The sequence below is a fragment of the Mesoplodon mirus genome, assembly GCF_964341445.2.
Source record: "Mesoplodon mirus genome assembly, chromosome: 6".
Taxonomy (NCBI): Eukaryota; Metazoa; Chordata; class Mammalia; order Artiodactyla; family Ziphiidae; genus Mesoplodon; species Mesoplodon mirus.
In genome coordinates, this window is record NC_138982.1 from 16,816,433 (window position 1) to 16,832,197 (window position 15,765).

General features: G+C 38.5%; 1 protein-coding gene across 1 annotated transcript in view; it reads left to right on the forward strand.

The window, feature by feature from the left end:
• The window catches only part of MED12L (mediator complex subunit 12L), a 321,906-nt gene that overhangs the window by 241,796 nt on the left and 64,345 nt on the right, over positions 1–15,765 (forward strand). The window contains exons 17-20 of the mRNA XM_082625544.1: positions 5,901–6,048; positions 10,514–10,632; positions 11,308–11,451; positions 12,319–12,482. Coding sequence (XP_082481670.1) covers positions 5,901–6,048; positions 10,514–10,632; positions 11,308–11,451; positions 12,319–12,482 — 575 coding nt within the window. The remainder of the gene's footprint in view (positions 1–5,900; positions 6,049–10,513; positions 10,633–11,307; positions 11,452–12,318; positions 12,483–15,765) is intronic.

Below are 15,765 nucleotides of genomic sequence, written 5' to 3' on the forward strand. Positions count from 1 at the left end.
AAAGGAACACTAATTCATGCTGCTTTATGGAGAATTTATATTTCCAAATTCCTAAAGGGCTCTGACTAGGGATTTGAGGGGTAAATGAAAGGCTCCGGTTCTTGATCTAAATTAACTTTCTCTTTCCTCTGATTTTAACTCACAACCGCACCTATCTGTAAACCTTCTCTAATAGTATGTACTCAGTGGAGGATGACTGGAAAAGTGAAGTAATTCTATATACCCTAGAATTTTTACATGCAAGTGGTTTAATTGGTTTCTTTATTTCATCGAGTCTGTTTATCTGAAAATATGTATTTGCTTCAAATAGGATTACTGTGAACAGAGAGGGCCATGCCCTGAAATGGAAGGACCCCGTGGTCCTTGTGAAAACCCATGTTGGGACAGAAAGATGGAGAGGTAATTAAGCCATTGGATGAGCTCTTAGGCTGTTTTAGTTCTAACATCTGACAGTTTTGAGATGCAGTCCTTTTGACATTGGTGAAGGTTTTGATGGAGCACATGCCCTTTAAGGCAGTTCTTACATCATCTAGCTTGGCTTCACCTGTTAGAGTGTACAAATTCAGGTTAGATATAAGATAAATTCCAAAAGTAAGGAGTCTTGGGCATTGCAGTATTTAGCAAGAAAAGAATACTCTCTCTGGTGATCCAGTTATTTGTCATCCTTGTCTTGAGTGTTTTGCTTGAAATTAGAGGACTAGTGTATCTCCTTAAACTGCTTGACAGCCATTATGCTCCTAGGATGCTCTGAGTTTGTTGGATAAGGGCCTCATTTTGGCCACACTGTGGACTATAAGCTACTATTGAACAAAGCTTTCCTTCACAAATCTAAGTAAAGGAGTCTCCGATTTTCTTGAATTAGAAAGAGTTACTCCAGGTCAGGTGTAGTTATACTGAGAAGCTGCTGATTTCCTTGTTCCTTTCACACAGCCTTTCCACAGTGTGCACACCCATCTCCCCCCACCAGCCCAAGGCTTATTACTGCTGTAACATTGATTTGAATTTATTTTATTCTAAACAGAATAACATGGTACATTGAAAGCTTCAGCTGAAAGAAATAATGGTTGGAGGTGAAAGGAGAGTACACGGCTCTAATAATCTCACCACCATTATCACATCCTTGTGAACACACACACACGTTTTGGCAACATTTCTAATCACTTATTTATTTATTTATTTATTTATTTATTTATTTATTTATTTATTTATTTATTTATTTATTTTGCGGTACGCAGGCATCTCACTGTTGTGGCCTCTCCCGCTGCGGAGCACAGGCTCCGGACGCGCAGGCTCAGCGGCCATGGCTCACAGGCCCAGCCGCTCCGTGGCTGTGGGATCCTCCCAGACCGGGGCACGAACCCGTGTCCCCTGCATCGGCAGGCAGACTCTCAACCACTGCGCCACCAGGGAAGCCCTCTAATCACTTATTTTAAAGAAATGAAGATGACTAATATTAGGCTTCAGTTAACTCCAAGTTTTCCCTTTTTAGGACATTTGGCTCAAGAGACATCTTTTAATTTCTGTAATACAACAATCCTTCCAGAGTTTTTGGATGTGCATCCTCCTAAGTTTTTAAAAGATCAATTAAGTGTGAATGTGAGATATTATCTGAAGAAAGAAAGTGATTGATCTGGAGGATGGGATTTTCAGAACTCAGTTTACAGGGGAAGTGACCTGTTTAACCCAAGGACAGCAGGGGGCTAGCGTGAAAGGGGTTAGCTAGACTTCCACGGACTCTCCTATGGATTCTTTCTCCACCCCACAAATGTGTCCTTCAGGGTATCAACAAGAGAATAATTCTTTGGTACTGATCTTTTACAACTATGCAACTTGAGGGTGTTTTAATACCTAGTTTAAAAAGTAGAACTCATTGATACCTTTGGATATATTTGGCCCATTTTCTGAGATTGACCTTATTCTCATGTATAAGTTGCTATTTAAAGATTTGTGTATTTTCTACATGCACAAAAAATTGATGTAAACTAATCTTGTAGGCTATTGAAAAAGAGTTGCTTTGAAAATGTGTTTGCCTTTCCTCTTTGAAGACTAGTAATGGCTCTCACGGTTTCCCTAAAAACTGTTAACTATCAGAAACACAGTCTTCATGCCCCATATAGAGGTTGACCAGTGGTTCCCCCCACCACCCTGCCCAGCTAACTGCAGGCTTCTCTTGCTTTTTAATTCCATCTCCTTACTCTCACCTCATGACTTTGCTTTGCTTCTGGCCCAATTCCCTGAACATAACAGAGCCAATGAACTAATACTAATACAACTAATTCAAGTTCCTCCCTTCTTCACCTCCAGATTTCCCTGTATTTTCACCCATTTTCTTTTTTGTCTGTGGTTAAGTAGAAAGATGTCCTAGTCTTCTGAAGTTAATCCAGACAGGAGGTCACTGTTGCCCATCTCCTTTGTCAGTTATCTGCCCTCCAGTCCAGATTTCCATTATGGAGACTCATTTGAAACATAGCTTTGAAGCCAGTTTGTCATTGGTTGTCCTGATACAATGATCACTTTTCTCTCAAGCTATTGCTCTTTATACCCAACTACTAGTAAGTGTGGTTTACCTCCCTCACCTTCACCATTTCACCATCTGTTCTTACTTCAACCTCCTGTTTCCTGCCATCTGCCCCTACTACTCTAGAGAAACTTCTCTTTTGAGGTTCACACGTGTGGTTTTTTTTAAAGAAACAAGTCAGGGAAGCCAGCATCCATTGTGATTTCTTAACCGTATTCAACACTGTTGATGACCCCTGTTGCTAACTGACCCTTCCCTCGCTTTTGTGACCTTGGCTTGTCCGATTATTTATTAACTATGGAGAGTGTGTGTCCATCATTTGATGGTCTATTTATTCTCTTCACTATCGCAGCTGTTTTCCCTCCCAACCTCTGCCCAAAGAGAACATGGGTTTTGAATCCCTTCCAGTTACATAGTGCTCTTATCCGTAAGCTGTCACTTCTGCATTAGACCTGCCGTCAAACCACCTACTAGACATTTGTAATACATTTCCACCTACCCCTTGAATTCCTCTCACCTAACGGTGAATTCATGAGCTCCCAGCCCTTCCCCCTCCCCACCTGGACCCCAACAAATTTTATCTAGTGAGTCCGTCTTGAAATGCAGTGAGATGCACATTCACTCAGATGCCTGATCCTTTCCTAACTTCCTCAGATACCTCTTGATTTTGCTTCTTATTTTTTATTCCCACCACTAAGACCTAGTTTACACCCTACAGATTCTTTTGGTCTAAACTTCTCTCTGCCTTTCATTTTTCCTCTTCAGGTTTTTTAAGCACTTAGTTATCAGGTTAAGCTTCCTACTAAACTAGTTTTTTTTTTTTTTCTTTTCTTATCTTCATCCCTGCCCTATTCTTTTAGTCACATGTTTCTTTATTAATCCACTTGTTTATTCATTATTTCATGCATTCAACAAATATTAAGTGCCTAGTCAGTGCCATTAAGGAAAATATAAATGTGAATGGTCTAGTGAGGAAGACAGACATTAAACAGATACCTAGAAAATAGGTGAATTACACAGCGATAGATGCTCCAAAGTCACTCCTCCCCCACCTCCCTCTGCAGTGAGGGCTTTCGCTAAACTGAGTTGACAGAGGGAGGGACCTGACGCTGTCATCATGCATAGCATTTGCACAAGTGCAGTTGAGGCTGTTGAGAGTATTTCAGGTGGCGGGAGGAGACCAGCAAAGGAAGGAAGTGCCCGGCACCTTTGGGAAATGTTGAGCAGTGCAGCACAGCGCGGCTGTGGGGTGCCTGCAGGGGAGGCGTGGAGGTGCAGTAATATCAACGGACAGCAGGGGGTGCTGTGTCTGATATGCCGCTAAGCATTTTACCGACAGATCCCCACTCTCACCAAAACCTTATAAGGTATGTAGTGTTAACCATTTTTCAGAGGAAGAATCTGAGGCTCAAAAAGGCTCATTCTCCTGGACCATGGCGTTGGCAAGTGACACACCCTGGAGGCAGTCACAGCTCTCTCTCACCCTGAGCTTGGGCTGTTATTGGGCCAGTATGGAGCCATAGTACCCCGTGTTCATAGAACACATGGATCTTTCCAGGATACCTTCCCTCCCCATCCCTGTTTGGGGTTCGAGCTCTGTAGATACTATCTCTATGATACTGAATCTGTACTCCTTAAATCAGGGAACATTCGTCCTTGCATTTTCTCAGAGTTCTTAGTACCTTGTCTTGCTGTAGGTTCTCTATAAACAGCTGTTGCTAACATCTTTCCATCAGCCCTCACACAACAGGTTTACATTAGAACCATTTGACAGGTGCCTTAACTGAAAACAGTCACCAGGGCACATGACTGGCATCTGAGTTTTGTGCAGTTTCCTCATCGCCTTTCTGTCCCCTTTATAGGGCTTGCTTATATGTACACACCCCACCAGGAAGTATATCAGTAATGCTGTGTAACAACAACAAAAATTGGAGATTGACAAAGTAGCTCAGGTCACTGAGATATAGCAATCACTACCTAGGTCAGCTTTATCCTGTGGTTAGGTCTGCCTTTTGAGACTTCGGAGGAGATTTTGGAACTCAGGGTATTAAATAACAGCTTCTAGAAAAGACTTACTTGGTTTGAACAACCTGAAACATTAATTATTGGGGGACATGGTAGCAAGATAGATTGGCAGAGTATGCAAATGTATATTTCTAATAGAATGTTATAAAAAAGGAACCAGTGCAAGAAGTGGCGCCTTGAAAGCAGGCAGGTGAGAGAAAGACAGAATGACAAAAAGAGACTGAGAGAACAGTGACAGAAACTGAGAAGAAACAGGCTCTTACTTCCAGGCTAAAGAAGCAAAATGCTACTTTGTGCAGAGTACACACGTGGAGTACTCCAAATTGAACATTGGCGTTCTCCAGGTCACAAGGACTTCGCTCTTTTTTTGCAGCCATTACTAATTTACGTGCACACAGTGCAGTTTGTTTTCCCTGAGACAAAACTTTCCTCATGTGAGCTCCCTAGGGATAGATACTGTTAGGGAGAGTAAGTACCTCGCCTGGGCAAACATGTACCAATGGTAAGAAAAGGAGATGAACTGAAACATAGAGCTAGGAATTTCACTAAGAAAATGGAAGAGTATAGGATCCAAGAGAGAAATTTAGATAGAAAAATTCAAAACCAGGCATAAGAGAGGACACATCCTGGACTATTCAACTCTGGCTAAAGAATGTGTTTAGCAGTGTGTATGTTTTTGTGATGCTGTGACTAAGTAATTTCCTCTCCCATGTGGGAAAAATAGTGCTTGAATTCACTGTGTCTGTGGGGCAGGTGTGGGGAGGTGGTCCAGAAGAGGAAAGTGGTGTCAGAACGTGTTTGCATTTCCAGCTATTTTCCTCACACCTAATGAGACCCATGCTGTCTGTCGTTTTGCATTTGGAAAGAAATATACATGTGTCTTACACAGTCATATTGGAAGTAAATGGAACTTTTTTTTTTAATAAAAGTACTTGAGGATCCTCTTTTTTTCTAAATATAAAATGTTTAATGATGTTTAATGTATGCAGAAAACTGAGCTTGCTAAGAAATAACATTTTCCATAAGGAAAAATTTTAACTAGATAGTATGTAATAGGATGTGAAATTAATACCATGTTAAATTTTAAACAATCAAGAGTCAAAACTTACTCTGTAAGGTACGCCCACATCAACTGCTTCTATTAAGACTTCAGGTCAGTTGACACTTTTTTTTTTACTTTAGCAAGTTCCAAACTGGAAAAACAAGCGTGTTGCCAGTGGAGGTTGAGGTGAATTGAAAGGTGGGCGGGATGCCACCACCGCTCGAGCCAGCATGGAGATGCTGTGGTCAGCGCATATCATGTCCATGAACCCCACCCTTTAAACAGGGGTTTCAAAATGCATTTTCTGTTTTTCAGGATGAATCTTCAAGTCATGAGTATAACCAGCGCACAATCCTTCTTTATGGAGTGGGCAAAGAGCGTGAAGAAGCCAGGCATCAGTTGAAGAAAATTACCAAAGATATTTTGAAAATCCTAAATAAGAAAAGCACCACAGAGACCGGGGGTAAAGAGCCCTAATGCATTTGCCCCCATTGTGCTGCCGTTTGTCGTCCCCTCAGCACAGTCTTTATCAAAGTCATACATGGCGCTGTCAGCAGAGTGTTTCCTCCCCCGAATGACTGTCACGTTGAAATATGAATAAGCACATTGAAATTTTAAGGCCTTGGTTCCATTTATAGTAATGCTCGCATGAAAATAACACCTTCTATAGATAGATGTAGGTGATTTTATTTGCCCCTCTTTTTTTCATATTTCCCAAATTTTCCACAGTAGTCATACATAAAGTATTGAAGAATGAGTTGGAAAACCCTTAGGCTGGAAGAGGTCCATTCCCCCAGTTCCATCCTTTTTCAAGCTTATAGTTGGCTCTGGGTCCTCATATTTACATGATAATTAAAAATCATGACATCGTAGTGGCTGATCTTTTCTTACATTATTCAGAAGAATAATTGCAGTAAGCAGTGGAGGCTACCCAGGTCTCCAAATGATTCCAAGTAAAAAGAAAACTGGGTCTTTACTCCATAATGCCTTCACTTGGAATGCTCTGTTACCAAGCTTTTTACATAGTTCTTACGGTGAAGTTATGCCTTTGTACCATGTCACCATATAACATAACTGGAACTTCGTAATTATCCACTTCACATTTGCCTAATTACTCTTCAAAGTTTGTTTATTTTATTAGACAGTCATAGGACTTAAAGTATGCTATCATTATGTATACGCCACTGCCACCACTGGTATTTCTCTCTCTGTTACTTAAATAATATAATGGGGAAAAAAAGTTTGGATTTTCCCTGTGCAAACAGCACGCTTCCTATACATTGGCATAAACCATCTCTAGGGACCCTGCTTTCTTGTTCAGTACAAACTAAATACTGTTTTACGAACCTCTCCACAGGGGATCCAGTCTTTAGGACTTTAACTGGATGAATTACTAGAGCTTGCCCACACTAGATCTTTCCCACAGAAAAGGACAGATATAACTATTGCAAATAGCTCTCTTTCCTCTCCATCAGTAAGGGTGCAGATGCAGAAACAAGGTACGAGGGCAGGGCGAAGTGTTTTTAGTCTGAATGTGTGTTTTGGGTGTCTGATGTCTTAGAACACAGTGGAAAGGCTACCTTCGTGTTATTTGCATCACATTCCCTACCTCACTTCTGTGGCCTCTTAAAGAGTTAGTGCTACACAGGCACCATGAGGTTGTGGAAGGGAAATGAAACCCTGTTGTCCTTATTGAGATCGGGGAGGGGTGAAGAACTGCTCTAGAAAAACTGTTGATCTGTTGTTTTGCTGTTTTCTCTGTTGGAGAAAAGAGGAAATGGGCTGAATCCCAAAGCCCTGCAACTAGCTAGCAAAATATATTTGAAGCTACTTTTTTTTTTTTTTTTTTTTTGCGGTAAGCAGGCGTCTCACTGTTGTGGCCTCTCCCGTTGCGGAGCACGGGCTCCGGACGTGCAGGCTCAGCGGCCATGGTTCACGGGCCCAGCCGCTCCGCGGCATGTGGGATCCTCCCGGACCGGGGCACGAACCCGTGTCCCCTGCATCGGCAGGCGGACTCTCAACCACTGCGCCACCAGGGAAGCCCTGAAGCTACTTTTTGTATATTTGGGAATGGGATGGACACTGTCTCCTTTAGAAGATTCAGTAATATGGGGTTTTACCTAAATTACTTTTAGAGAGTCTTTTCAGGTCCTGTGGAATGTTTGGTTTTGGAACGCTGAGAGGGGTGGGACGGGGAAGGAAGCAACTGCGGTTTCCTTTTCTGCTGAGTCTACTTCCTTCCTTTATAAAGAGTTTTTTAAAAATGCTAGACTATTGTCTGTCCTATCTTCGTACCAGTCTCTTAAATAGGCAGTTCTTGCTTGTGAACTCACCAGGAGAAAATCATTGTTGTTCCACGCTAATTTTTGAGATATCTGGTACAGTACTAGATGCACCCCTGAGGAGAGGGTCATCTTCAGTGGGGATTTTTGTCTTTCCCACATTTTAGATAAAACTCCTCAACCAGAAAATATGTTTGTTAATTTGGGATGTAGTGAGCTGCCTTCTGATAAAGAGGCTGGTGAAGCAGGAAAACAGAAGTTGTCTTAGCATGTATTTGATTTCTGGCTACACATAAAAACATGATTTTCAGGACCTCATTAGGAGTGCCGTCAGATCAACCAGACCTTGCCTGGGGGCGGGGGGAGATTTATCATCTAAAGCTGAAATGACATTTCCGGTTGAACACGTTCAAATCTCATTTTACATTTACATTGACTAGTCACCTTTGGGTGTAAATTTTCAAAACATTAATGAAGTTTTACCATACCAATAAAAGTCAGAACTTCCAGGATTAGAGATTTAAAAAAAAAAAAAAGGAAAATCAAAATTAAGCAACAAGAGAGCAATAATATATATTATGAAAGCAAATTAACATAAAACAGATGAAAATCTATAAATTATGACTATATTGTTATCATAAATGTCATTAACATATTCCTTTGAGAACCACCACTAATTTCTTAAATTTTTCTCTCAAAGTGAATATAAATTGCCAAGAGTCAATTACATCTTTTTTTATAAGAGGTCTTGAGAAGTTAGCTATGTGTAAGTAAACAGAGCCTATTAATATAGACAAGCCAAACAAAGAGGTATTTGTGAGTTCTCGTGCTGGGTCCACATCCTCCGGTCTGTTACTTTTCTTGGTAACAGACTTGGTTTTGGTCCCAGGAAGGACTGATTAAATATATTAACTTCGCTTCCAAAGCTCATGGTACCCAAGACTATTGGTGTAAGTTTTCAGCCTTGGACTAATGATGTTAGTAAATGAAAAATCCAAAACTTGGATATTTTATACATGCTCATGACATGCAAACAGCTGTATTGAAGGCAAAATGCCACTTGTACCTTTGAGAATAGATGTTGAAAAACAAGTAGGTTTCACGAACTCCTTTCTTATTATTTGCATTACATTTGGTGATATTTGACAAAAGTGACACACAATCTTGTACCTTATGTTACTCAGCACCTTTTAATTCTAAGTTTGTTTGTTTTAGGAAGCACAACAGCCTGGGTTTTTTGCTTGTCTTTTGCCTATCTATAAACCACAATTGCTTATTGTTGAAAGAGAAGCCTCCTTTCTTGTTATTTTCTAAATCCATTACATTTGCCATTAGCAAAGCCTTTTGAGTTTAGTGAAATCGTTCTTGAATCTTTAATAGAAAAATCAATAAAGTGAACTCTGTTCCCCAAATTAAACTTTCCCAAATAAGATGATGTGAGTTAGAGGGCTTTTTTCTCAGTAGCCTTTGACTGCTTAGAATGATAGTGTTGGAAATGATCTTTTGTGGAGATTGTATAATCCAACATTTCATTTTTGTTTTTAGATTTGTGTTTGTAAATACATATATTAAAAATATTTTAAAATAGGACCTAATTATTTCTGGATCTTATCCTTAGAGCTGTTAAGAGCAAGAGTCCCTCTGGAATAAGCAATGTTTATAGTATTTCTTATTGATATTTTCTCCAAACTTCTTTATGCTAAATTGATAAAGGTAGCACTTTTCCATCAAGGTGGAGAGATTTAATTCCTTTCTACCCCTAAAAAAGTTAGGAATTGTGTAAATTTCCTTTTTTACGTACTAAACTGTTTGGGAATCTCCTAAGAAAATGCCAGTGAAGTTTTTCCTATTATATCAATGTGAGCCTCGGTGACTTTTTTCCCCCCATTCATTGTTGATATTGTATTTTAAAAGTCAGTGGGTAAGAAGCATTTATAGAGGGACTTCTCATTAATAGCCAAAAGTTTAGGTAGAGTACATAAATGAGAATTGTTTTTTTGTTTTTTGGGTTTTTTTTGTAATTTTATGTATGTATGTATGTATGTATGTATGGCTGCGTTGGGTCTTCACTGCAGTGTGTGGGCTTTCTCTAGTTGCGCCAAGTGGGGCTACTCTTTGAGCTCAGTAGTTGTGATGCACGGGCTTAGTTGCTCCGTGGCATGTGGGATCTTCCTGGACCAGGGATCGAGCCTGCATCCCCTGCATTGGCAGGCGGATTCTTAACCACTGCGCCACCAGGGAAGTCCCGAGAATTGTTAATTTTTAGAAAAAAAATAAAATTACCTCAACAATATGAATCAATCTCAGAAGCATAATTTTGAGTGAAAGATGGCAGATGTAAAAAGTACGTATCATATGATTCCATTTGTATAAAGTTCCAAAGTGAGCAATACTAATCCAAGCCATTAGAGGTCAGGATCTTGGTTCTCTGAGGAGGGAGAAGTGACTGGAGGGAACCTGAGGGGGCTTCTGGAGTTTTGGTACGTGATTTTATGATTTGAGTTTCATTACATAAATTTATTTTGTAGAAATTCAGTGAGCTTGTACAATTTTCCATTCGTATGTTATACTTCAATAGAAAGTATCCATTAAAGTCAAGAGCTTCAATTAAATGGAAAATAATGTACCTACTGTGTGTTTATTTAGTTGGAGATGAAGGACAGAAAGCCAGGAAGAGCAAACAGGAGGCATTTCCAACACTGGAGACTGTGTTCACAAAACTTCAACTCCTTTCATATTTTGATCAACATCAAGTGACATCTCAGGTAGCCATTAAAGCTGTTTTATTACGCATTTGGGATATTTCCTTTAAAATCTTTTTCATGCAATATATGTTTTTGGCTTTACTTGTTTTATAAATACATTTTTAAAACATATTTGGAGGCATCTTAAACTATCAAGCAGTTCAGTTTTAAGTGTCAGGTTGCCTTCCTCAGAGGAATTAATTTTAATCATGGAAATATTTTTACCGTATGATAATAATCAACACTATATAAAATAATCTATAATGCATTACTTATATTATTACATTTTAGTCATACATTGCTATCGATAAGGGAGAAATCTGTTGATGACTGAAGAAAAATTACTATGCCATGGAGAAGAAACCAAATCTATTTTGTTTTACAAATCCATTGATAGTCAAATAAATGTCATCTGGAAATTAATTAGCATTTATTGTTGTTCTACCTTTAGGAGAGTTGGGTATAGATCTGAATGACAACTCGGCTTATTTCTTCAAATTATAGTTGTTTTAAGGATGTTATTTCATTTGTACATGGTTTTGTTTTCTGTAGAAATATGTTTCAACTTCTAAGTAGAATCACATATAAATTCACGTTTTTTACCTTAAGAATTGAAGTAATTTAATAAATAAAAGTTATTTGGACTGTTGGTTTTATGATTACTTTCACTTTTTTTTTTTTTTTTTTTTCGCACAGATCTCTAACAATGTGCTGGAACAAATCACAAGCTTTGCATCAGGAACATCGTACCATCTCCCATTGGCTCACCATATTCAGCTCATCTTTGATCTCATGGAGCCAGCACTGAATATCAATGGCCTCATTGACTTTGCAATACAGGTGTCAAAGGGATCCTGCTTCTCTCTTTTTTCAGAAGGCAAACCTACTAGGCATTGTACAGTTTAAAATGAGCCACCCAGTGCATTTTTGAATAGTTGAAACATTCTGAGTCAACAGTATTCAACTAGCATTTTCAACTAGCGCTTTAACTGCATCTGTGTTCATAATTTTCAACTAAATAATTATAATTGGTGCTAAAATATAGTAATAGTCACTTTAAAACGTGAGAACTTTGAGGGTATTTCTTGTTTGTCTTTTGTTTTTTGCTTAGGGAAAGGTGAAAGTTTGTTTGCTATTTATAATAGAGTATATTTTAGGGAATAGCAAAAAATATGAAACATTATTAATTTGTTCCACTATTTTTCTTATACACATACTTGAGTTCATTTGTTATGTCACTAGTGAGTAGACATAAAACTTGGTTTCTTTTACTTATTCTATTGGAGGTTTTAGCTTTGTTAATAATAAGAAAATGATGATAAAATCTTCCATTTATTGAAAAGGAGGGGAAAGTGGAAAAAAAGTCAGAGGTGGAGATGTTGTTCTCTGAAATTATCCAGTCCAGAACTTTGGACCACCATAAAATTTTGATAACTGTTTCAGTATTGGATACCTCTCAATTGCATGGACCATGATGCCCACACAGAAGGAAAACTCTATAATTTGATAAAGTATTAAAAATAAAAACTAGTTAATTCATTGGGGTGCTGAGACTGTGGTTGTATATGTGCATGTTCCTGAGGCAGGACAAGGAAGGAGATCAAGTAGTTTTAGAATGACTCAATATATCCGTGGTTTGTAAAAATAAACGTCTTTCCTATTTATTTTGGCAGCTACATTTTTCTTCGATCTTTTCTCCCATTGTAGCTCCTGAATGAACTGAGCGTTGTGGAAGCCGAACTGCTCCTGAAATCCTCCAGCCTGGCAGGAAGTTACACAACGGGACTGTGTGTCTGCATTGTGGCCGTTCTCAGGCGATACCACAGTTGTCTGATCCTGAATCCCGATCAGACGGCCCAGGTGTTTGAAGGGTTGGTATACCCTAGAATGTGTAATTTGTGATGAAATATGATAGTGGTTTTAAGACAAAAATAGTACTATTTGTTTCATAAAAAGGTATAACACAGTTAAAGAATGCTTGTGCCAGGAGACATTTATCAGAAAGGAGATAAAAGCATGAAAAGTCCGCCTGCCTGCCTGGCTACTTCGCTCCCCCTAGTTGCTGTCATTACTGCTACCCAGCATCCTGGCTTATTATGGATGGTGAATAAGTGACTGCTTCTTCGCTCATGTAATTTCAGTTTCTATTTGGAGAATACAATGCCAAATAAGCTTTGCACATACATCATCTTATAGATTTACCTTTTCAATTTTATTTCTTTTATAAATTAAAGGAAATTTTTGACAAGGGTTAATCTAGAATAAATGACTTTTTTGATTCTTAGTCTTTTTTCGGTTTGTGTGAATCGTAGGCTAAGATTTTCTCTACTACTGTTCGGGAAGTTGGGCAAAGTAATTACATCACCCCCATTAAATGAGGCCGAGGCTGCTGGGACCAGAGAAGTATAATGAGCTGTCAGAAAACCTATTCTGAGCTCCTTTTTGTCCACCACAGACTCCTTTCTCCAGAGCTGTATATACTTAAAAGAAAGGCAACCCTCCTGGGCTCAAAAGAAACATGGGGTTCACAGTGCCTTTTTTTGGTAATCTAGCACATGTAATCAACATGTACTCTATTCTAGAGTGTCATCCATTTAACAGCAGCTTTTTAGGAGAAGAGGAAAAGCTGCCACATTAATTCTACACACATAGATTTCTTTTTTTTTAATTTGAATATTTTTTTATAATATTCTTTATGGTCTCAAAGATGTTTCTGTAATAAACATGTAAATCAATAACCATAACCAAATTAAATCCAATTATTGTTACATTCAGTTTGTAAAAGAGGCTGTCTCTTAATTATATGTGCTTTTCTTTAACTGCAGTTCCTAAGATAAAACATTTTTACTTTGTAATCTTGGGGGAGAAATACATTCTTCTTTTTTCTTTAAAAAACATTTTTTTAACATCTTTATTGGAGTATCATTGCTTTACAATGTTGAGTTAGTTTCTGCTGTATAACAAAGTGAATCAGCTATACGTATACATGTATCCCCATATCCCCTCCCTCTTGCATCTCCCTCTCACCCTCCCTATCCTACCCCTCTAGGTGGTCACAAAGCACCAAGCTGATCTCCCAGTGTGATGCAGCTGCTTCCCACTAGCTATCTATTTGACATTTGGTAGTGTATATATGTCCATGCCACTCTCTCACTTCGTCCCAGCTTACCCTTCCCCCTCCCCATGTCCTCAAGTCCATTCTCTATGTCTACATCTTTATTCCTGCCCTGCCCCTAGGTTCATCAGTACCATTTTTTTTTTTTTAGATTCCATATATATGTGTTAGCATATGGTATTTGTTTTTCTCTTTCTGACTTACTTCACTCTGTATGACAGACTCTAGGTCCATCCACCTCACTACAAATAACTCAATTTCGTTTCTTTTTATGGTTGAGTAATATTCCATTGTATATATGTGCCACATCTTCTTTATCCATTCATCTGTTGTTGGACACTTAGGTTGCTTCCATGTCCTGGCTATTGTAAATAGAGCTGCAGTGAACACTGTGGTACATGACTCTTTTTGAATTATGGTTTTCTCAGGGTATATGCCCAGTAGTGGGATTGCTGGGTCATAGAGAAATACATTCTTGACTTCAGCTTTTAGCCTTAAGTAGCATTTATGCCCTTAAACTTTTGCTAACATTGAGCTTGATTTAAGTTTATTATTTCTGTGCCTCTTCTCTATTTACACCCTTCCTCACCTAACAAATATTATCTTATCACTTGAAGGCACCTCGTTTAATATTTTCCTAATCTTTCCTTCTACCTTGTCTCTCCTATTCTTGGTTCTTTCTTCAATTTTTTTCTCTGAGATCAGAAGTTAGCAAACTTTTTTCTGTATAGAGCCAGATAGTAAATGTTTTAGCTTTTGTGGACCATAAGCTTTCTCTTCATATGAGAGCATAGCCACAGATAATATACACTTAGATTATTATTAAGTGACATCTGAAACATCCCTGATATTTTTAAATGTAAGGAAATGACCATCTTAGAATCCAGGAAATATAGAACTATTTTATAGCCCTCCACTACCCTGTAGGGTTGAATGATTAGTACTATTTTATAAGTCAAGAAACGGAAACTCAGGCCTGTTAAATGGAGTGGTAGGTGAAGTGATGTACCCAACATCAGATAGCTAATAAATCTCCCAGATTGCTAAAAGTCTTTCTAACTAGGAGCTCATTCATGCTGTTTGATTTATATCATACTTTTTTAAACTGTGTATGGAACCATCTCTAGTTGGTCATGAAATGAATATAATAGGTTTTCACAAGTATTTTTTTGTTTTTGTTTGTTATTTTGGAATTTATTTCATTATCATTTATTTTGACATTTTAAATTTGTGTTCTATTAAATGTTCATAAAATCATATTTGATATTCAGTTTATTATATTTGTTCTTTATCATGTATAGTAAGGATAAGTATTTTCCCCAACACTATTATTTGGGGTTTTTTTCTTTTTCTTTTTTTTTGCACTTACATGAATAAACATATTGGATCTCAATTTAAGATGTTTTTCTTACCTCGAGCAAGTGAAAAAATTATTGAGGAAACAAACACTCAGTATTTACTACGATACAGTAAATGCCTAGCAAACTTTCAATAAATGTTTGTTTACTTTAATCACAAAATAATTCTTTGCTTTTCAGGGTATACCTGGAATTTTTTGGTTTATATAGGTAACAACTGATTGAATCACCTACTTTTCTTCTTAACTGTGGGACAGTTTTGCTATAATTGACAGCCTTTATCGGTTGCCTGCATCTGCTGATGTCAGTTCACAGGGCTTGGGATGCCACATGGCTATTTCTTTGCATAGTTTCCTAGGTCCCACCTCTGATGTTTGTGACTCCAGTGTCCTTCTCAGCCTTGACATGCTAGGCTCCCTCCCGTCCCCTAAACAGTGGAGAGGGCTCTAGACTGGGGTTCTGGAGACCTAAGTTCTCCTTTTGGATCGCTGTGAAGTAGCTCTTTGTCTTGTGGGCAAGATACATCACCTTTCTGAGGCTCAGAGCCCTCTTTGTGAAATGAGGAGGGTGAATCAGATGATTTCTAAAGCCCTTTTCAGCTTCAATAATCTGAGTCATCTGTGACACTGTTGTAGGAGTACCGAACCCTGTAACAGAATGCAAGATGACAGTGGAATCAGA